Consider the following 22,281-nt stretch of genomic DNA (forward strand, 5'->3'; position numbering starts at 1 on the left):
CTTCCTGGCTGTTGAATTAAACCAAAATAGATGCTATCAACCCCTCGCTGTCCTAGTTAGCATCATCAGCAATTATTACAGAGCCAGGCGTCACAATGGGAAATACCAAAGCAAGAAAGCAGCAAGTGAAGTATTACCATACATTTTCTTCTCAGCAAGTAAACAAAAGTACGCACACTTGCCATACTTTCCATTCCAAAGATACAAGGAGTGTTAATGATCAAAAGTGTGGAATATAAAATAGCAGTGTTATTGATAACTTAAAAGGTTTTAATTGTCTAAACAAATAGCTTTAAATTTTCCTTCTGTGCCCAGTAGCTTAAGGAAAAGAAAGAAGCGAAGAGATTTTATTTACCTCTTTGATGGTAGTGTTAAGGATCTTCTAAATCAGAAGAGCTAACCTCAGGATGAGGCTTGCCTGTGCAAGAGCTGCAGAAAACTATTGCCAGGGGTTACGTGATTAAGGAGGCATTTTTCAGTTCTGAGTGAATTTGTGGTATTTTCATAACATTAGCATCTGCAGCATGTTGGGTGTGCAAGGAATTTACGACCAGCCCTTACTGTGCCTGCCCTGCCACTCCCTGATCATATGGCCAGAAACTCTCCCAGTTAACTCTGAATGATAGGGGTTTTGGCTTTTGAACTACTCGCATATCTCAGTGAGTCCTTCTAGGAGAGCCAATTTTATAGCTTACTGTGATTGCATCTTTAGCCAAATGCATTGTGGGCAACAGAGCTATCGTCTGCGGCATCAAGTTTACCACTTCCCTGTAGGGTGTAAACATGGCCGGTTGAAGAGTTTTAACCTCTCAAGCCCTCCAACAAATATTAAATTGCCAACTATTCCTCAATAATGCTATGATGTTGACTGAAATCTGACCCTGGTCCTTGCTGAAATGATTTTAAAAATCTGAGTGAGAGGGTTAAATAGTGCTGTCAAATTTCCAAATGTCTATTGCAGAAATACTTTCGCTGAATATCTGTGAGTTGAGCTCTGAAATGCTTAAAGTATTGCTCGGTTTTTTCCTTCATTATTATATGATATTATCTAAAGCTTGGGTTTTAGTGCAGATAAAGAAATTAACTAGTTTTTTGCCCTTTGTCTGTGCCAGCTAACCTTGTAATTTATGGCTGGTTTTCTCTCTTCTACTTGCTGAAGGAGGAATCCAGTCAAATGGTGTTCCTTAAGTACAAACCAGACTCTAGTTCTCTTTAGTTTTTGTTCAAGATCATTGCAATTACTTGATTATTTTCACAGCTGTATCTGAATATGAAAAAAATGCTGTAATTGGCAACTTTTACAAGTTCACAACTCAGTAACTTGATGCTGGAACTCTTCCACCTGCAGAAGCCTCATTAATTGCTGTAGGAGTTCCAGCAACTAAGAGACCTGGGTTTCAAATTATTTCGCTTTTTACGTGCAGCCTTCGAACTAGAGAATCTCTGCAGTAACAAAAATAGGCAGGACCTTTAGGCTGAGAGCGGCTGTCAGTTGTTGGATGAGTGTTTGAGTTTCAAGTGTATCTGTTAGGAAAGCTGTTTACCCAAGTCATTACTACATCTATAAGCCCAAATCATTTTTATTTGAGCTTTTTTGTAAAATCTAGGACCTCATTTCCTGAATGCTTTTACTAGTTCTAGTTTTGTTTATTTTGGCCTTAGTTTGTGTTATTTAATTAGTTTTTATTAAAGAGATGAGTCTTATGTTGCACGGAAGAGTACTAAATTATAATAGGACTGAGTCTTTAAAGACGCCATATTCCAGCCATAACTTTGAATTTATTTTGTAATTTTAAAGGAATGTTAGTTCTCTAAGGGTTATGGGAAGCTCAAAAGTTTATTTGTTTTCTTTTTTTCTATATTTCAGGGCTTTTTCCGCAGGAGTATCCAGAAGAACATGGTTTACACATGTCACAGAGATAAAAACTGTGTTATCAATAAAGTTACCAGAAATCGCTGCCAGTACTGCAGACTACAGAAGTGCTTTGAAGTGGGAATGTCCAAAGAATGTAAGTTGTTCTCAGAAGCAATTTATTGTTTGTCACATCCTATGTATGTGTGGCAATCCCAAGGGAGAAAAATATTATGCAATTATGTGACTGAAGCCAGTGTCTGCATTCATATGCAGGGAAAGGAATAGGAATTTTGTACACAACTTCAGACCTGTACTTTACAATCTTCTGAGTCCTTAACTTCACAGCCTAAATGCCATCAGCTAAGAGATTTTAGTGCAACAGGCTGCCTGTGCAGCATGGCCACCCTGTGTGGGTGTTTTCACCAGGTGTTCTAAAAGAACAAACCAACAAGATAAGTGCTTTACGATTGGGTTGTTTCCCATCTGCTCTAGAAATGGCTTCTTGGGACACGGGTGTAAGAGGAACAGCGCTGGCTTCTTAAGCGTGGTTTCTGTCCTCCCTCTGCCCTGTAGACTGGCGTATGGCTTGGCTGGGCTTGGTGTCAGCCCAGGATGTCATTTCACAAGGGCTTCCCACAGGCTCTTGTGCAGCAGGCAGCAGCCTTCTTCAGCCTTACACCGTCTCCCTCACACCAATGCAGGTGCTTGTGCCAGAGGTCCTTCTTTTGGCAGCAGTGCCAGTTTGTGCCATTTTACAAAACTGGTGGTGTAACAGCCTTGAGTCTTCTGTTCATACTGGTTGGAGCCTCTCTGAAAGGTGACACAAGCTGGCAAATCTAAACCTGCACGGGCAGTATACCTGACTATGTAAAAGTGCTGCCAAGTGCACAAAAATCCCAAAGGATTTTTCTCTCCTTTTCTACAAATCTCTGGTTTGCCCTGTGAATCAACATTTTAAAATATTTAGGTAGAAATCTGTGATTTTTCTCTTTTTCCAGTTCATTGATATCCCTGTCAAGCATGGAAATTTAGCTAAAAAAGCCATTCTCAAATCCCTATGGGATTTCTCAGTTTTGATTGGAGTGATTGCAGTAGCAAAAAAGTCTTTGGTGTAGTGATTTGTCTGATTGTTGAGGGTTTTTACCTCTTGCCAGTGATGTTCCTGATTTCAGTAGGTCAGTGCCAGTAATAAACATTACAGAAATCTGCAGTGTGTGCATAAGAGAGAGGGAAAAATTGCCCAGCACCACATCTTTAATTCACACACGGGAGTTCCTTGGAGAGTCTTTAAGACCAGAGGAAAAAAATTCTATGCTGATGAGAGATTTGTGACTGAACTGTGACTTAAACCAGTTCTCATCCTCAGCATTTCTCCTTCCTGAATTGCATGGGACTTCCCAGTAGTTCCCTTCTCTGCACTTGGGTAGGAGCCAAAGAGGTCCCAAAGCCACACTGGTCCCTTCTGGTTGCATCCTATTTCTCTCTCCCTCCTTCTCCTTCCTCTCCTCTCAGAGGAACAGTGTTGAGGAGCAGAGAATGAGCCAGATACATCTTTAGGACACTTTGTAGTGTTTCCAACTCCTTTTCATGGAAATCTGAAATTGTGATTATTGTAAAAGGATACCACCAAGTTTCCAGCAACTGGGGAAAGAGGTCTTAGGAATACTATAGTTTCACTATCCTTGTTGGATTTTCTAGTTTTCTCGTGTGCCTGAAGTGCGCTTACCTATTCTTATGTATAGATTTACTGGAGCAGAGACCGTGATAGGAGTAAAGGAGAAGGTAGGCTAAATACAAAGATGTAGGATTGAATGAGGAGGATTTTATTGATAGGTGTTTGACTGCATATATATCTGTGCATGTGAAGCTTTTTTCCTTGATGAAAACAGTATAATGCAGTTTGGAAGAGAAGAAAAAACATTTTTCTCACCCGAGGGCTCGATGGTGTTGAATTCTTAAGGATTTTATTGCTGACGTAAAGTAGTAATCCTATTAAACACTGCAACGTCATATCAGAGTAGGTTTTGGAAATACCAGCAGTATTTCTAACATGTTAACCAAAGTTACTTAGGGCAAAGTATAAAGACTTACTGCCTTTTAGGTGACGGATTGTTTTCTCCCATAGGGTAGCTGGAGCTTTGCCAGTAAGAATTAAGGTTTTGCTCTGCCTATTTCCGTGGGTGAACTGAGTGAAATTGCCCTTTGGCAGTTGCCTTTATCTCAAACCACTACAGGCACTGAAAGGGGGATAGCAGGTTGGAGGGGGATCAGAGGATACTGGGGAAAAGTTAGGGATGTCCTCTGGCTGCATTTCTGTAGAAGGCATTTGCAAAGGAATAGAGAAATTAATTTAAATGTCATCAGTTTGAATGCAGTGTGTCTTGTCTTCTGGGTTTAAGAACTAAGTCTGAAATTATACCGTGTTATCCCTTCATAAACAGGAGCTTTTCATCTCTTAAGAGATTTAAAAAACTATTTTCTTATCTGACCTTCTTTCATACATGTCTCCAGGTTTCAACTCCATTATGTAAACAAAAGCACATTTGTCAGTGGGCTTTTTCTTACCAGATAGAGGTTTTTCTTTTCCCCCCGTACTTTATTCACATTTTGTTTTCCTGTCTTCTTACAGTTCTCTTACCTTGTAACATGAAAACCATGAACAAGGACAGAAAAAATACCAGGGAAATCTCACAGAGAAACAAGCATACAATGCTCAAACGAGTCCCAAACAGGGAGAGTAATCATGGTGGGCAGCTGCAAATAGGAACCCCAAGGTCTGTGGGGAGGAGCTAAGGAGGAGTAAATGCAGAATTTCAGTATACAGAATAATCTGGGCTTAAAAGCTACAGTCAGTCCTGTGTTTATTTGTTCTGCCTTTAAAGGGCATGCAAAAGTGCTTGCATATGTGACTCCTTTTGAGCTTAATGAGCCTTACAGGCAAACATCAGAGATGAGATGAGATGAACTGGCTGCCTAGCCAGTGTGATAAGTAAGGTTTTAAGAATGGAGGCACAGTGTTTTGGAAGAGAAGAGATACTGAGCATTTCTTGTATGCTTTTATCTTCTTTTAAAGAATAAAGTGAGATGATGAAGGAATGCACCAAATTTGCATTTCTCTATGGGTTGTTTTGTTCATGTAGGGGAAAGAAAGTTATCTTTGACTATGTTACTACCTAGATCTGATCGAGAGAGGTCAATAGCAAGGCTGCCTCCAGGGCAGCAGTGGAGCTATTTGCCTTGTGATAATATCTGCAAGACCCACTGAAACTGGATCCCACTAGTATAGGGACTGTCCTTCATTGTGCAGTCATTGTTGCAAAAAGTTTGTGCTCCAATAGACAAGACAAAGGGTGTGAGGGGAAACGACTTAGTGCTGACTGTCTTATCATCCTACAACAGGGCAAAACTTGCAATAAAGCCCTGCTGTCTTTCATCAAATCCCCCTCCTTCAGAGACTCCTGAGCTTGTGTCCCTGCAGCCTGAGCTGCAGCTCTCAGTGCCACAGCCTGGAGCCAACCCCTCCACCAGCACTGCATCAGGTTTGGGGTTTGTTGTCCCACATCAGTTCATGCCTGGGTGCTCAGGAGTGTGTAGGTGCAGCCGGGGCTCTGATCCTCGCCCCAAACCTTTTTATCCTACTTACCCTTACAGCCTCTTAGTTTTTTTAATTAACATGTAGAGAGGACTGGTGATCACACAGGATTTTTTTTTTTTTTTTTTTTGTCCTGCTGCTGAAGTGAGAAGGCTGACAGTGGCTCATTATGTGATGGAGAGCCTTAGGAAACTAACCTTTGCCCTTCTATTACGTGATCTCTAAGCTGATGTTGAAGCACCGTCCTTGGCCTGACCCCAGGTGTCAGCAAGAAGCACACTGTTGCCTCCATGCAGGGACCTCAGTCCTCGGTAGCTGGTGAGGGGTCACACGTACAGTGTTGCCTCCTGCAATTAAGGGAGCATGCAGGAAGCTGGGCAAAACTCTTGAACAATAATGGACTCTTTCAATCAGGGTGCTGGAACATACGCTTTGTAAGGTGAAGCCTGCCCTTAAAGGAAACCTAAACTGGATTTATTGCAGGGTACAATGGCGGAGAAAATGGAGCTTCCCTCTGCCAGAATTGCTCAGCTTAGCCCAGCAGCTCTTCCACTTCCATCCTCTTTTATAAAATTTGCAGGATGCAAGGACTGTTACTGTGCTTGATGGTCTTTGGGATCCCCCTCAGACACACACCCGGCACACGTACCAGTGTGTGCTACAAGGAAACTGGTGTAAACCTCATCTGCAGTGAGCTCTAATAGAGCAAAATACCGTGTATAAAGGCACAGAATTACTGTTCCAAGTTGCTTCAGTGCACCGAAGCAATGTTCAGATTTGTAAATCTGCTTACAATTAACCTCTCTGGAGGGAGGGAAGGGAGAAGGGAAGGAATGCAGGGGAATTACCATGAAGTGGAGAGAATCCAGTTTTTGTGCTCCATATTTGTATTTTTTTAAACTTGCACAGAAATGTATGTTACTCTTTGTCACAGCCTTCGAAGTCTTATAATATTTAAATGTTCATGCTTCCTGGAACGTGATTACATTATGCTGCTGAAGAATAGAATGAATTGATTTACTTTATTTTAAATCCGGTTTAAATTGGCAACCAGGAAACATCGACTTGAAGAACTGTCATGTTTGTGTTTTATTTTATATTTCTGTTTCATTTTCTTTCAGACTCCTTAGTGAAGTGCAGTTCCATCTCCAATGAGTGGCTAAGTGGAGAGCCAGTCTGCATAGTTGCCTTTGAGAAGTTCATGCAGATTTCACTGATGTAATTTTAAAGTGGATTAACTAGAATGCGTGAAATCTTTGTTTAGATGCTTTTACTCAGAACTGAACTGGATTTTTATTCTTTTTAGCCAGGAGAAAGCATTGGATTTAAGAAGTGTTTCTGCTTTGCTACAAGCTAGATTTTTAGCTAGATGCCTAAATACCACACAGTGGCTGGGGGCTTTTTCAAAAATTCCAGCACAGTTGTCTTGCCTGCTGACTCGCCTTGCTTTCTCAAGGGGCAGGAGCTAAATATTAGAGTGGAAATCACAAACCCTGAATTCTGTTCTGGGACTGATTCCTCTCTCTAAACACTACAAGCTGATTAGACTACGTTTCCTATCTTGAGAGGTGAAAATGATGAGTTTTTTACAAGGGCTGGGAGACCTTGTATTGTAAGTGCTTTGAAGGTGAAAGATGTAAACTGTGAAAATACTGATGAATTAGGAATTCGAGTATATGGATAGTGGGGAAACCGTGCCCAAGCTGTACAGATCACAGGTTTTTTCATTTTGTTCACTGAGGTTGGATTCGGGATTTTTCTCAGTTGCTGATCAGATAGGAAGGTTTGTATTTATTTTTTCAGGCTGAGAAATTGGGAACTTCTAAAAGTTAATGCCAAAAGCCCAGTATTGCTGATGGGTAGATTTTTTTAAGATGAGAGCAAAGCCAACGTGAAGGGTCTTCCTGCTACAAAAACCACAGTGCTCTAGTGTCAGTCTGTCCTCTGCCAGAGATAATGCTGAGTGACTGAAAATGGTTTATATACAACTTAAATTCTCTTGTAGAGAGCTGGGTTCTACTTGTTGCACATTGTTTCCCATCATCTCTGGCTTTTCGCACCGGTTTTGTGTCTTCAAAGAAGCAGATCTGCTTTTCTTTTCAGCTTTTGCAGTCTGTGTGTTTTGTGTTTTAGCCTTTCCCCCTGATTTTGCCTAGCTTTCATTTGCCAGCTTTAATGTTTAAAGGAGCAACTTAGATTGAATGTTATTATCCATTATTTACTCTATGTTCTGTGAAGATGGTTATGTAATAGCAGTAATTGCATCAACTCACCTAATGAGCTTTCCCTCCAGTGCCATGTACAGCAGATTAATAGCCCATGAATTCATTTGCAGCTCGTTGTGTTTCAGAAAAGTATTTCAGGCAGCAATTAATAAACTGCTAAAGAAAATAACATAAAAAATGATTTTTTTTATTATGTTAACTCTCCAGCTGAACAATTTATTGGCACCTTTCATGATGCGGCTAAGTAAATTCTCTCCTAATTCCTCAAGCAGAGTGTGATTAGTGAACCCTGCTCAACTCCAGACTGTTTGGTAATTAGTCTGATCTTTATATCCTAAAATGTTAGGGAAAAGTATGAATAGTGTCCTAAAGTTCTCTTTTTCTTCATTTCATTGCTTTTCAGGCATTGCGCAAATGGCTGTAACTTTAAACCTTAACACGCTAGTGCTGCAAAATTTTTTTCCCCGCTTTCTTGCATTGAAAACCCATAATTGTGTAAGCTAAGAATTAAAGACCTCGGCCAATAAACAAGGCCTGGCACCATTTCTGCACTGCTTGTTATCAGCTCCAGTGTCCTGTACCTCCCAAGTGGTGGGACGGAGCCCAGAGCAGGGACCCGGGGAGGGTCAGGGGTGCTGCTGCCCTGCGGTAAGATAAACCAGGGGTCGGATGCCACTGGGGAGGGAAACGCTGGGAGAAAGGCATGGAGAGCGGAGAGCAGGGAAAGTCCTGTGTTCTGTAGCGTAAAGGGGAATGAGGTGACTGAACCTGATGGGAAAAGAGCAGCAGTGAGATGCCAGGGCTGCGGCCACTTCTGTGGGGGAAGTGTCTGGGGAAAGGGGGAAAACACCGTTGCATGTGGCCGGTCTTGCCAGGCTGCTCTAGATTACTCTTTCCATGCTTTTTTTGGTTTGGATTGGTTTGGGTGGGTTTTTTTGACTTGAATGTCTTTATCAAGTTTTTAATTTTTAACATAATTTCTTTTTCAAAAGAAACGGTTATCCTCCCCCCCCCACCTCCATCCAAAAGAAGCACTAGGTCTTGGCTTGTCTTTAGAAGTAGTAAAATATATATTTTAAAACCTTTTCCCTCATTTTGGGCTCTTGAGGACTGAGTAAGCATAAAGGGAATTCCTTCAATAAGCCTATACAGAGATTGATTACACGTCCTCAGCTGGAAGTTACATTAAGACTTATTCACTAAGGTATAGCTACCGTGGTGAACTTTTCATCGCGCTCTGCTGTCTCTATGACAACACGGATCCTGGCAGAAGTTACCAGGGCTTGTGTGCTCTCTGCAGCCTTTGTCTGCATCCATCAATCCTAGTCCTTGGCGACTCTAAATGTGTGCCTTTCTTATGTTCTTGCTTAACAAGGTGTTTTATTAAAGTTGTGACACTTCTACAGTTATTATACTAATCATTTGTACTGCAGTACCTGACCATGCTCTGAATGAGATGTGCTGCAAGAAAGGAGAAAGTGTCAATTAGATACTAGTGGACTTCCTGAACACCTCGTGATCTTCTCCTGTGGAAGAAATTCAGCTGAATGAGCTGTACAGAGTACTTGCACAAGTAACTTGTCTTTCACTATAGGTGAAGCTCAGAGATAACTAGAGCCAGTAAAAAGCGTAATGCACATACAGTCTACTTTCTACTTACACCTGCAGCACACTCCAGGGAAGTGTGTGTTACTGTTCTGTGGCTCTAGCAAAGTCCTCAGACTTGATTGAACTCTTTCTTATTTAAGGGAGCACATTTTGTCAGAGCCCATGAGTGCTAATGCCATAATGAGGCTAGCACCTCAGGTTTCTGTGCCAGTCCTGCCAAGTGCCACCTTCTCCAGAGGTCTGGCTCTTCTGTGAAGACAGTTAGTGGCACTGACACAGGTGGAACTTCCCATTGTTATTTTACACCTTTGGGGGTTTTTAGGGATCATCACATGCTTTCTTCAGTCAGTTTCCCAGTAAAAGCATTTTGGATGGGTGCCTCTTACAAAGCCACTTAACATGGATCTGGTTGTTTCCATGACCTTCTTCTGTTACTCCTAGTCCCCCACTCTGGTTTTGGGGCAGCCATGGCGGGGGTTACAGCATGATTCCCGATCATACATATAAAGGCGCTGGCTCTGTACCTTCACATTGCCATTGCAGGTAGCCTTTGCCTCTTCTTGAGTTTAGTATCCCAGCTGCTTTCACAGCAGGCAGAACCCTGGGTTGTCCTTTCTGCCTTGTGCTGTGCTGGGCAATGCTGCTGTAGGAGCAGATGTGAAATCTAGAGGTAGCCTGTGCCTGCCCAGTCCATGTGCTCCAAAGCACGGGGCTGAGGCCACGCTTGTTTGGTCATGCAGACATAACTGCTGAGACCCCAATCCCATGACCTCAAAAGCTTTGTTTGAGAGCTTCCATTCTTCCTTTATGCACTCAGTTCACTGCTTCATATTCCTCATTCAGATCATTTTCTTGTTCGGGGGCACGGGACATCTTTGATGCATCTCTTTCTCCTAATTACCATTGTGCCATGCAGGTCATGCTTTCTATACTGGCACCTTGTGGTTTCTCTTCTATCTTTCCTCCTCCCTTTGAACGTTGAATCTGAAGGATGGAAAAATATCAATGAGATAAGTATCAGTCTGGGAATGAGCAAATTGCCAGTGTCTTGGGCCTTGAAGCTAAACATGGCTTATTTGGTTGTCAGGCCAACCTGAAAATGTTATCTACAGTAGCCAAGGTTCATGAGAAACGCAGTAAATTGTTCCCAAGAGTTCTGGGAAGTCTGAACTGCAGCAACCCGAATGTGCCTGAAGGACTCAGTATCAGAGGAGACACGTATTTGGTCCTTCCTCTTAGAAGAAACATGTAAGGATATGTACATCTTCCTGATGGTTTGCATGTGAAAACTTCTTTGCTTGCCTGGTGATCGCTTTAGTAGAGATGGTCTTGCATAGAATAGGTGCCTCTGCAGAAGGGAAGGAAACAAAGCTCCTGCTGGCCGCTCTGTGGAGAGAACTCCTGTGCTGATGGTGTGGAAGATGGAAAGCAGGCGCTCGAAAACCAGTAGGCTCTCAAAGACAGTTTAGGAAGATCTCTACATAAGTAGGTGAGGCCATGGATTTCCCTCTGCTGCTGTCAGGCTCTTACAGCTTGCTTTCATCCGCTGTATGAATTGTTATTGCAGAGGGAGTTTTCCATTGCTGTGCCTACAATAAGCCGGCTGACACGTTGTAGCTCCTCCTGCTGGGATGCTGGCCCTAGAACTGCTCTAAAAATAGCCTTGATTTGTTTTTAGTTTGACTTGGTATCACATGCTCAATTTAAAATACATCAGAACAGTTAATCTCCAGCTCTTCAGCACTCGCATGGAAAGTGTGGAGGTTTTTTTTAAAGTTAGATGGCATAAAACCAGTAGAAATAACACCCTTTCTATCCTAACTTGAATAACACTCAGCTGCTAATACTATGAAAGGAAAAAAAGAAAGATGATAAGGCATTGGGATTTTCAATTTCCTTCGACCCAAAGTGAGCAGAAATGGGTTTGCTCCATCTCACCTTACTCCAGTACTTACTCACATGCTTGCATGTTTCTGAAAGCTCTTAAATTTTTAAATCTAGGTCTTATGAAAAGTCTGTCAATCAGGCGACAGCTCTGAAAACTGACTTTAACGTAGCTTAAAGCCCTACAGGCAGTGCCTGGGGCTGATGGGCATTTAATCAGCTGAGGGATCATTTCTCGGTGCTGTGCACCTATAACCAGTTGCTTATTGTCAATATAAACAGATTTGGTAAGTAAATGTGAGGAAATTATCTGACTTTGGGAGACATTTACCTGAATTTCAGAGTTAAAGCTAAGTGGAATTCTTCCTTTCCTCTGGCAAAAAGTGCAACAGAAAGCAAACATGCTTTTAGTTGGATTACAGGCATGGTTAGTCATCTGACAGACAGTTTTAATGGAGTCAGTAAGACATGCTGGGGAAACATGCTGACCTACTTTTCTTTATTTCTTTCTTATTTAAAACTTCTAAGCAAGTGAAATGTTAATTTTAAAACTCCTCATAAAGTTGGATTTTGCTGAAGGAGCTCATTTTGTAATTTATTTACACTTCTGCTTGGGGTACACTAGATGGTTTTGGTAACTGAATTTCATCAGGTTGCTTTTGTTTCTTGATAGGAAATTGGGTTACATCTGAGAAATCCATGTTCTTCCCCCTTTCCAGGACAAAGCAATCAGCTTCAAGTTAATGAATGATTTAAGTCCAATCCTCTGAGGGAGGACTTTACAAACCATTTGAAATTACAGATTACAAAGCGTATTACATTTGTATCATTTTCAATACACTGTATTTTTAAACATTTTTTGTCTTTAAACTTGTGGGAAGAAGGATTACTGGCAGATAGTGTTGCACACTTTGCGTTTGGGATTGTTTTTTCCCATGTTAAGTAGGTCAGTGCTCCACCGTCAGTGTCTTCTTGGAGACAGAACTTGGTGTGCTTAAACCTGGGAAACTGTTAACCGTAAAACTTGAGAGCCTGGAAAGAAAGCATTAAATTAAATGGGAAGACTTAGCAGTGAGGGTGGATTAAAACAGCATAAACAGAAATACTGAATTGAATGATACTGGAATATAAGGGAAGGCTTTATAAAAATGCTGCAGGCATCACTGCACTGTCTCCTTCAGCAGAAGGCACATGTGCAATTCATGAAATGGCTCAGGGGTGCCAGGTTACTGCCTCTCTGGCAGAGAGGTGTTCTTTGCTCCCTTGGCAGCAACATGTAGTTTTGGTGAAGACATCACCACACAGTTGAAGGAGCAGGAGAGGTCATAATTCCTTGACTCATCAGTCAATCCAGAGACAATGTTTTCACCTGCTCTGTCTCCTGTTTGGATCGTTAGCAGGCTTCCCCCTGTCAGTCAGCCCTGGTCCAACGGGCGCTGCTGCAAATCCTTTGCTTCTTCCTGTGTCTCCTGAAAAAAGGTTCTGGTTTCCTTGCTTTTATTTTAACTCCCAACCAGCTGATTATAGTTTGCATTATGGAATTAGTAACACAGTGTAGGAGAAAGAGAAAAAAATAGAAATTGCCAGAAACTGCAGGAGTTTATGGTGAATAGTATTGCATTTCAAAGAATCCACAAGTTATGTGTGCTCTTACAAAGCATAGCACTTTTACTTGCTCTCATATGGTGGGTACTTTTAGAGGATGTCCATGGCAGACTAAAGATGAAACTGTATTTTTTGTCATTTTAAAAATTAAATATAAAATGTTTATTTTAGCTAATGCATGAGAGTTTTTTTCTGTACCTCAAGAAGATTGAAATTGGCATTGCACAGATTTTAGCCATTTTGTAACCTAGAGGCATCAACCTGGGAAGACAAATCAGCTGTGAATGAATGTCCTTATGTGATGAGCTGCTGCACCTTGCATGTTCATCATCCCTGGCTGTACTGTAGCTGTGTGAGCTGCTCCTTACATACAAGGACCGTCTCCCCCCTGATTTTCTTGCCATAATGCTTCTTCTAGGTGATCCGTGACGCAGTTTGTTTTGATTCTAGTGGAGAGGCAACAGGGAAGAGCCACTAAAAAAAGTGTAGCTTCTGAAATGTCATCAGGGTAGGTTTTTTTCTGGTACAGAAGAATTGTTGATGCTAAAAGATGGAGCATTAGATGTAGTGAAGCTTGAGTTGCTCTTCGACAGTTTTGGTGTGCCTCTGTTGGACAGGGAGCAAGCTGGGGCTCTTGTGTTTCAAATTAGATGTCTCATGAAGATGGGTGTGGAATTCCCAAAGCTCAGTGTGTGTTTGGTTGTACAGTGCCACGCCACCTGGTTATCCCATTGAGGAGCTCAGGGATCAGATTTGTACAGTCCAGATCCCTGTAACAAGTGACATGGAGAAGTGTTAGTTCAAGAGTCTTTTGACAGCATTTTTCTAAAAGAAGGATGCTCAGTTTACCCCTTTCTATAATTTGGAAGAGAACCTCAATGCATACTTTTTTTTTCCCTCTTTGGATGCCTCTTTAGGTGAATGCTGCTACTAGATCAGAACATCCAGAAAATAATTTTAATTTGAAAAGGAGTGCAAATAATAAAAAAAGAGAACAAATAAAACCAAGAGGATAGTTGTTTATAACAAAAAGAAACCCCATTATGTTCAACCCTCTGCCATAACAAAGTGAAAAGTACACAGGGAAGGAAGAGAATAAGCAGAAATATTTGACTTCTTTAATTCTGCTGAGGGCTTAAATCCTGCTTGTCCTAAAGAGAGAGTCAAAGCCTTTTCTTGGCAACTTTTCCTGTTGTTTTCTAGGTCAGTTACAGCTATTTCACGTGGGTTTTTAGGAACATTATTCCTACTAGAATTTATGCGTGGCAAGGCATGAACATATACATCAGCTGCCTCCCACAGGGTATGCAGTATTAAGCCCCATGCATTTGGGGGTCTTCTTTCTTGGCTGGGGGAACGAGGTGGAGAGAGAACCCTATGGTAAACGGGTCTTGCAGATTGGAGGAGGAACATTTTTAAAATATTCCCTAGAAACCAGGGTGTGGGAAGAGCAAGGCAATTAAGAGGAATCACTAGATGTCCTGTTTTAACAGTTTATTATATATATTTTTAATGAGTATTTAATCTCTAATGCTATGTGATGGATTAGAAGAGAGAGGGAGTCAGGCCTCTTTCTATGCATACTTTTATGTTTCCCCTTCATTGAACATTTTTTCTGGGCAAATTGTTGAACTTGAGCTGGCTGGAGGTGTTCCAGCACAACAGAGCTTTGCTGAAAAATAACGCTGGGTTGAATCCCAAAATGAGCAGTTGTCAGCATCGCATTGTGTTCAGGTTTGCATAAACTCAGGATGAGTTATTACGAGGGGGGCCGGGAAGAATTCTTGTTGGTTCCTGTCCTCCATGCTGTGCGTCCCAGCCCTGGCAGACTTGCCTGTGCTGTGTCTGCCACGCAGCCTGGGGCTCGGGGGCAGTTCCGCAGCTGGCTGGGGAGCTGGATGTTCATGGGCTCTTTCAGGAATTGAACAAAGCTCAGATTTGGAAATCCAAGTTTTCAGCCAGTGCTTCCCATGGAGGTTGTAGCCCAGGAACAATATCCTGAGGACCTCATAAAAATGTCTTTTGTAAGTGCATCTTGCATCAGGCGCTTGCTATAGTCTTGGAGAAGACGATCCTAGCTGGAAGGAGGTACCGAACCCATGTATGATGCGTTCAGGGCCCAATCCCACACTGCTGAAGGACATGAAAGATTTGCTGTTGGCATCAATGAGATAAGATGGGGGTAGAAACCACTAGCAATGCCCGTTAATCTTATGCTGGATTGTCATTTGTAATGTCAGCTGGGGACCACCACTGTCATTTAGTTGAGGACCAGCTGTGTGTGGAATTCAGACTCTTTGCCCAGCCCTTGGCTTCCCTCTCAGACGTCATCTCACATCCAAGTTGCATCCTTTGTTTTCATAGAGAAGTCTGGGAAAACTAGGTCAGTTTATCCAAGTAGAAATTATTATTTTATTGAGTTAACTCTGTGATGACCTGCTGCCTCTTCGCCTTCTCAAAATGAACTCCCTTGTGTGCAGTAAGTCTTTTGCTGGAAGTTGCAGAGGCCTCAGTAATCGCTTTGATTTCAAATCAACAATAAAAATGGCTGCTTTTTTTAGTGTCTTGCTGTTTTCTTGAAACAAGTATCTGCTTTGCTCCTTGTATGATCACTATATCAGGCTGGTCTGGTGTACTGTGAAAGCGCTTAATGTAAAAAGGTTATGTGCTGGCTTTACTGGGGATATTTAAAAGATCTTACGGAGAAATCAGGATTTGATGCTACTTGACCCTGTCTGGCAGAATTAAGCTCTTTAAGCCAGTCCTGTAGTTAATAGCATGCCTTCTTTTTTAACTAATCTGGTCCACTTACTCCGGCTATTTCAGAACTTAAGTCCCAGACAAGAAAGCAGGTTGGATTTTTATATGAAAGAGTAGCTGGAACATATTTTAAAGAACGTCTTTGGCATTGTACATAACGGATAAAATATATCAAAATAGACAGTCTGATAATTAGGTGCAGGCTTGTGGAGTGATTCATGTCATAACGTGAGTGCTAAAACAGCTGAGGTTGCTGCAGGTGTGTAAAGGGAATTCGACCCCGTAATACCATGATGCTTCTGCCGCTACATAAAGCAGGAGTACAGATGTCTGGAGAGCCTGCATTAATAGATGAAAAGCAGTATTTCTGCATGTGAATTATGGATGGAGCAGTATTTATTAAACACACAAGCAACAGCCTTTGTCTCCCAGGCACGTTTGCTTTGAAGAATTGCGTTCAAGCCTGCTGCTACCCCAGGCGTGGAGATCCGGGGCGCGAGTGGGGGCTTCGGCTGCTGTGGGTTAATCCCTGCTGGGCCTCAGCGCAGAGTCCTGCCATGCACGGGTGGAAAGGGATGTCCTGCCTGGAGAAAAACCTGGGAGGCAGAGACATTTCAAGTGCCTCAGCTTACCAGTGTAGCGAGTCAGGATGGGCAGTGAGGCGCTAAAGCTGAAAGTGAATAAACTTCTTTACCTGTGTCAGCAGCCAGCTTCAGCAAGGCTTTTACGGGAATCTGGTGACGTTGCCAGCCCGGCACTCCCAGAGCTGGCTGGCCAGCTGGCTGGCTTGGCTTGGCTTGACCTTCCCAAAATCCTGCGGATGGAAAGAAAAAGAAGTCCCCTGACCTCATTCCTTTCTTTCTCCTTAGGTTACAGTTTGTGAAGAAAGGACGATGTAATCTTAAAAGAATAAAGAAGTTCCCCACCCCAACAACAAATTTGCAGATTTTTTTATTCCAATTGCTCAGCTTTTGGGAAGAGAGAGGAAGTAAACAACATGCTAAAATGCAGTAAGATGCAATAGTATTGTTTGAGCATGTTATTTAACTGTTTGGTGAAACCTTTCTTTTAGTAATGTGGCAAAACAGTTTAATGACAGGCACTGTTAATTAAATAATCTAACACAGCTGCAGATCAAGCCCACCAGCAGGTGCAGATGCATGCCCACCAGCTGCGTTGGACTGCACAGCGATGTGAGACTTAACGGTACATTTTTTGGCTGATCTTCTGGTGCTTTTAGGTCCACCTGGCTGAGTAATACGGTTGTTTCCTTTTCTTGCACCTGGGCTGCCTCTGCTGGTGGAGCAGGTCCTTCGGTGTCAGCTCCAGCTGGCCAGCAGGGGAGCTTGGGCAGGGAGGCTGAGCATGGCTGTGGAGCTGCACACCCTGTGTGTCCCCTGCCCACCACTTCGGAGGTCAGCCCTGGTGCTTTGAGAGCTGGAAATAACCTCCTGATCCTAATATTTTTTTTATTTCTTTTTTTTTTTCAGTAGGAGTATCAACAAGCCTTTGCCCTTAGGAAGGAATTTGTGTTAAGTTCATAATGGCGTGTTTTCCGTGTTAGCTTCAGAGGAATAGGTAAATACTAGCTGAGCTATTTCTTTGCTTTTATTATCCCTGGCCTAGTGGGAGGCCAGGGCTGCAAGCTGCTGAGGCTGTAACGCAGGCTAATGCTGCGATTCAAGACTATGACTTCCTTTCTTAAAACGTGCCTGAAACAACTGTTCCTCTGCCTTCATGAGCTCAATTTACGGTTGCAGGAGGCAATGTGTTCTTTGTGCTTGATGAAGTACACTGCGCACGCAAGCCTCTTCAGATGTGTTGTCAGTTGGCAGCTCTCTCGCTAGATGCACCTTCACACAATTGCACAAGGCACTAGGAGGTACAAATGTGAAATTTAGCCTTGGGGGCAAAACAAAGAAATGAAACTTAGGTATGAATGCGGTGTTATCCATCTGCAGATATAGATATTAGACCTGATCTCCCACTACGCTACTGTAGTTTTACACTAATAGGACTCTGCTGCAATCAGTGGAGTAGCAACACTGCAAGACAAAAACAGCAGTGGTGATAAGTTGGGGCTGGTTTGTTTTTTTTAATTCTGGTAAATAACACAGGGTTGAATCCTGTTTGGGGAAAGCCTAACTGTATTCACCGCATGAAACCAGCCATAATAAAAGGGAGAAATGCAGGTGGCACGCAGTCTTGACGTTGCTCCTGAACTTCTGCTTTTCCTTCTGGGGAGCCATTGCCCTGGGTACTGAGCAACTGCACGTGGGCAAAGCAAAGGGGTCCTCTAGCTCACTTTCTTTTTTTCATAGCCTTCCCATTTGCTGTCCTGTAAAGTCAGTCTTATCATACGTAATCAGAATTTATCCTGTAGCTGAGACTCATTCATTACATTGAAAGAATGTGCGTATTATGGAAAGTTGTTTTGTTAAGGGAGTCTGTTAACAGCATTGTCAGGAAAGGCTGCAATTTGTCATGGTAGGTAGCTTTCCAGTTAAGTAAAAAGCAAGTCGTGTTCTTTTCTTCTGCGCAGGAAATAAAATAGCCACAGCAGGTTGAAGTGTATGAAGTGCTACAGTCAGGCCAGGCAGTGGGCAGGAATAGAGTGCAGTGTCTGCTCTTAGTTTACAGCCATGCACTTCCCTGGCCATCAGCGGTCCTGGCTAATACCCAACAAATTGAATTGATGACTTTGGATAACTGCAGTTTCTCCCAGTTGCGAGGCATCGTACTACCATGACTGTCTCCTAAGAGAAATTAATGTAATATCTGTAGATGAGTACACTGATTTACCTCTTGATGACCTTGGAGAGAAAGGTCAGGTTCAGGATATTTTTACCTGTAATTGGCTATCCATAAAGTTAGTGTACCAGGCTTCAAGATTGTAGCTCAAAAGGGCAGTTGCTTTGAGAAGGTAGCTGGAAAGGGCACTTGAACAGTTAAAATCAGATGAGACAGATTTAATGGTATCTCAGTGATTTCTGACTGAAGTTCAGTTTGAAAATTAGGGATTTTTTTTCTTTACCCAGCCTATGGTAAAAAACAAATGCACTATAGCTTAATAGAAATTTAATTTCATGCTGAGTATTTAGAAGTGTTTTTCAACTGCTGTATATGCACTTGGTCACTTAAACTGTAAGGATGAGAAAGAATAATCACATTGTGTTTTTGGTCATGTGTATTTTTAGCTAATATGTTACGACACTGCAATTCCAGAAAAGCCAGCCTCCTGTTCCCCAGAGTATTTCAGTTTAACCAGCTGTATGCAGAATTTTAGCTAGACTGGCACAGTAGTTAGCAGTAAATCCAATGGGATTTGGGCAGCCAAAACAGTAGATAGTAAGTACAATACTTTTGTTTCCCTGAGAGTTTTAATTTCTTGGGGATTCGTCCGTAGGCTGGCACTTCACAGCGGGTTACCCACAGAAGCCCTCTGAGTTTGGGAAACCTCCCCAGGTGGAGCGATTGATTCCCACAGCTCCTTCCCATTCCTGCACTTGAACAGGGAAAGGGGTAACTGGCAATATCCACCGGGTGATGCTGTTACTCTGCAAACCTGTTGCAGGTGGTATGGTAGGTCTTATAAATTGTGGGGTTTACATTTAGAGTAAGGAAGTGACTGATTTCATGCAGAATACTAAGAGAGCTTGGATAAGGCATGAACGAGGAGGGAAGGGCAGATGTGTAGAATAATTCAACAGCACCACAAGATGCACAGGGATGTTGTGGGACATGCCTATGGAGATGCTCTGTCTTGCAGATGGGAATTTCTGGCTACATTAAGTAACTTGAGGTGATGCCTATGTGAAATACAGATGGAAACATATCAATGAGTAAATTTTGTTTTAGTCAATGTGTATGGCTATATCCATTGCAGATATATTGGTGGGCCTTCATGGGAAATGTTAGTGATTTATTCTGCCTGCAGTTGTTAGTACTAACAACCTTCACTAGCTTTTTAAGCCTCAGCTGCTAAGCCTATGTGGATTGTCCTATTTCACACTGGCAATTAGTTGATGATATTAAAGCACTTTGAAAATGGAATCACAGGACAAATGCTATTTAAACAGTTTATCATTAAATGTATAATCACGTCTCTCCACCCACTTCGATTGCAATACGTAGGGAGATGGTAAAGGAAACCAAGGAGTTGCTTTTGTTTCAGTCCCTGGTATAGATCCTGTACCCTGTACACCTTGGCTCTGACTCAGCTGCTCCCCTTGCTGTCCTTTCTGCCTGCCCACACCCACATGCTGCAAACCACATTTTGTTCCAGTTTCGTTCCACTTGTTTGCTGTCTGTCTGTTTTTGCAACTTCTGAGGTTTTGATTTGTTCTTAGGAACTGTTTTGAGGGGGGAGGGGTGTTTTCATTTGTATTTCTGGAGTTGTGATTTTTATTCTCTCGGCAGTTACTGTGTTTGGCACATTCTGCAGAACTTGAACTAGTCCTGAAATACTACACTCAATATAAACATGGGCATTAGCGGTATTTTCATATACCTGCAAACAGGGTATGGGCTTTTGGGGTTTTCTTTCCTGCTGAAGCACTTCATAGAGCCTTCTGCAACATTCAGTCTGCCTTTAGAACTATTTTTTTTTTATTTCAGCAGCAGTTTGGGGTCTTGGATTGGTGGTTCTAGATACCCAAAGTATGATAGCTGCTGGTTTTGCTTCCAGATGTCTTAAAATGAAAAAGAAAGTAAAAAAAAAAAAAAGATCTTTCCTCTTAAATGATACTAAAGTGAAACAATACAAATAATAATTTAAAATAATATTTTTTAAAAAGAATACCAAAGCTATACTTTTCAGCTATCTTGAAGAGGTATTTTTCTCAGCCTGTTATTCTGCATTAGCTTTCCAGTTTCGGTCCTACGTCTGAGTTCAGTTAGTATTGTTTTTCTTTAAGGGACTAGAAACTCCTTTTTTGCTCATTACATCTACTAATATTTCAGGGATGTGACAATAGCAGGTGCCAAGTTTCATGTAAAAAATAAAATTTTCAGGCTGATGGAATCCTTGAAACCACAGATCAAGTTTCAGACCAGTTAAAAAAAGCTGTAGAGCATCCATTTGTATCATTCATTCATATAATGAAACCTGTTCTTATAACTCAGTTCTTGATATATTAACCCCACAGTTATCCTCATACATAAATGGGAGATGTGTTGCTTTCCTCGGTTATAATAGGATATAACCATATAAATCCCCTGTGCATGAATGGAAAAATAGAGGCCCTTAGGCTATAGGTATCAAAGGTCTCCCCTATACTTACAATAGCCTAATAAGGTTATTTTGGAGGCATAAGTAATTACTCACGGACTCCCTATAGCTAGTGATTCATTGTTCACTGCTGAAACATTTCTAAATGAATTATGTTTTAAACAAGCAAATCCTTGCCCTTCTATTTTAGGGGTGGGGGAGAAGAAGAGAGCTGGAGAGACACAAAATTCCACCATTTTCTGTGTTAAAATACACTGCTTGCTAGTTAAAAGGTCCCTGATATTTGAACTGATTTAAATGTACTGTTGTGCTTCTTGCTGTTTTGATTCCATGAATGTGTATTTCCGAATTTCACATTTTGATGAAAATATTATTGTTGTCATTAATTTGATATTTAGAAAAGACTGTGGATACAAGAGCTCAGTGCAATGAATAAAACAGTTGGAGTTAACTGTCCCTGGGGATAGAATCAATCACTGTTGTAGAAGAGGGTGACATTTAAAAAAGAAACTCAGAAGAAAATGTCATGCTTAAAAAATTAGATTTAAACGCACTAGCTCCTGATTGATTTTTATTGCACTCAGATGGATACACTGATTGATTATCAGCCTTACAAATGTTTAGTACCTTTCTCACTTCTCTAATAATCAGAATAATCAAATTTTCAATGTCATTTAAGTTACCATATTCAAGGTTATAATAGATCATATTTCTAATAAAACATAGCAATTATATAATGAATAATACAAAGCTGTAAGGCTGAGTTCAGATTCACTTTCGTCAAAAAGAAAAAAATACCACTAGTGGCTAGAAGAGCCAGCGTACGTGAAGGCAGCTGGCAGGACGATGTCCTCCCAGCTTGTGGTGCTTTCTCCCGTTGTTGAACTGGGGGTCCTGGCGCACTGGCCAGGGCACGTTTGCCGTAGCTGAACATTATTTCTTAACAGGAAACCGGGGACGGGCTTGAATTCTGTAATACATGTGCTCGCTCTGTGCCTGGGGAAAAATGATAAGTGTGCCAGGTGCTTATGAAATTTCTTCCATGATTGTTTCTCTGTGCTCCCTTTTAATTTTGATACGAGTCTGTAGAGAGATACTATCTCACTGAAATCGAGATGTTTTCTTGTGGCAGTTGTACCCGACAGCTGACATGGTTGATTTCTCTGAATCACCAACAAAATATGCAGGTTTCAATGTGTTTTGGTTTTGTACTTGAAGCCCCTTACATGACTCTGTACTTGTTATTGGCTTTGTCCAGTAGAAGGGAGAGTTTTGTGTTTGAAACGTGCTTAGCTTCCCATCGTTCTCCATATGTCAAAGCTCAGTTTTGGCATGGGAATTTGTTTTAAGATTGTTTCCTGTTCTTTTAAAAAGACTGAGCAGTTTTGCCTAAAAGAAAACATTATTTCATCTGGAAGTCACGACCTACAAAAACCTATCTATTTATAACTACCTGGTGTTCTGTGTATTTTAATGCTGTTTGGCTTGCAATTGCATTGCTGTTAAAATGTGGACAGGAGCC

General features: G+C 41.7%; 1 protein-coding gene across 7 annotated transcripts in view; it reads left to right on the forward strand.

The window, feature by feature from the left end:
- RARB (retinoic acid receptor beta) overlaps positions 1-22,281 on the forward strand; it is a 334,164-nt gene that overhangs the window by 284,770 nt on the left and 27,113 nt on the right. For all 7 annotated transcript variants that reach the window (XM_055803607.1, XM_055803609.1, XM_055803608.1 and 4 more), the window contains one exon: positions 1,868-2,009. In XM_055803607.1, the coding sequence (XP_055659582.1) occupies positions 1,868-2,009 (142 nt within the window). The remainder of the gene's footprint in view (positions 1-1,867; positions 2,010-22,281) is intronic.

Source organism: Falco peregrinus, chromosome 5 (genome assembly GCF_023634155.1).
Source record: "Falco peregrinus isolate bFalPer1 chromosome 5, bFalPer1.pri, whole genome shotgun sequence".
NCBI classification, from domain to species: Eukaryota; Metazoa; Chordata; class Aves; order Falconiformes; family Falconidae; genus Falco; species Falco peregrinus.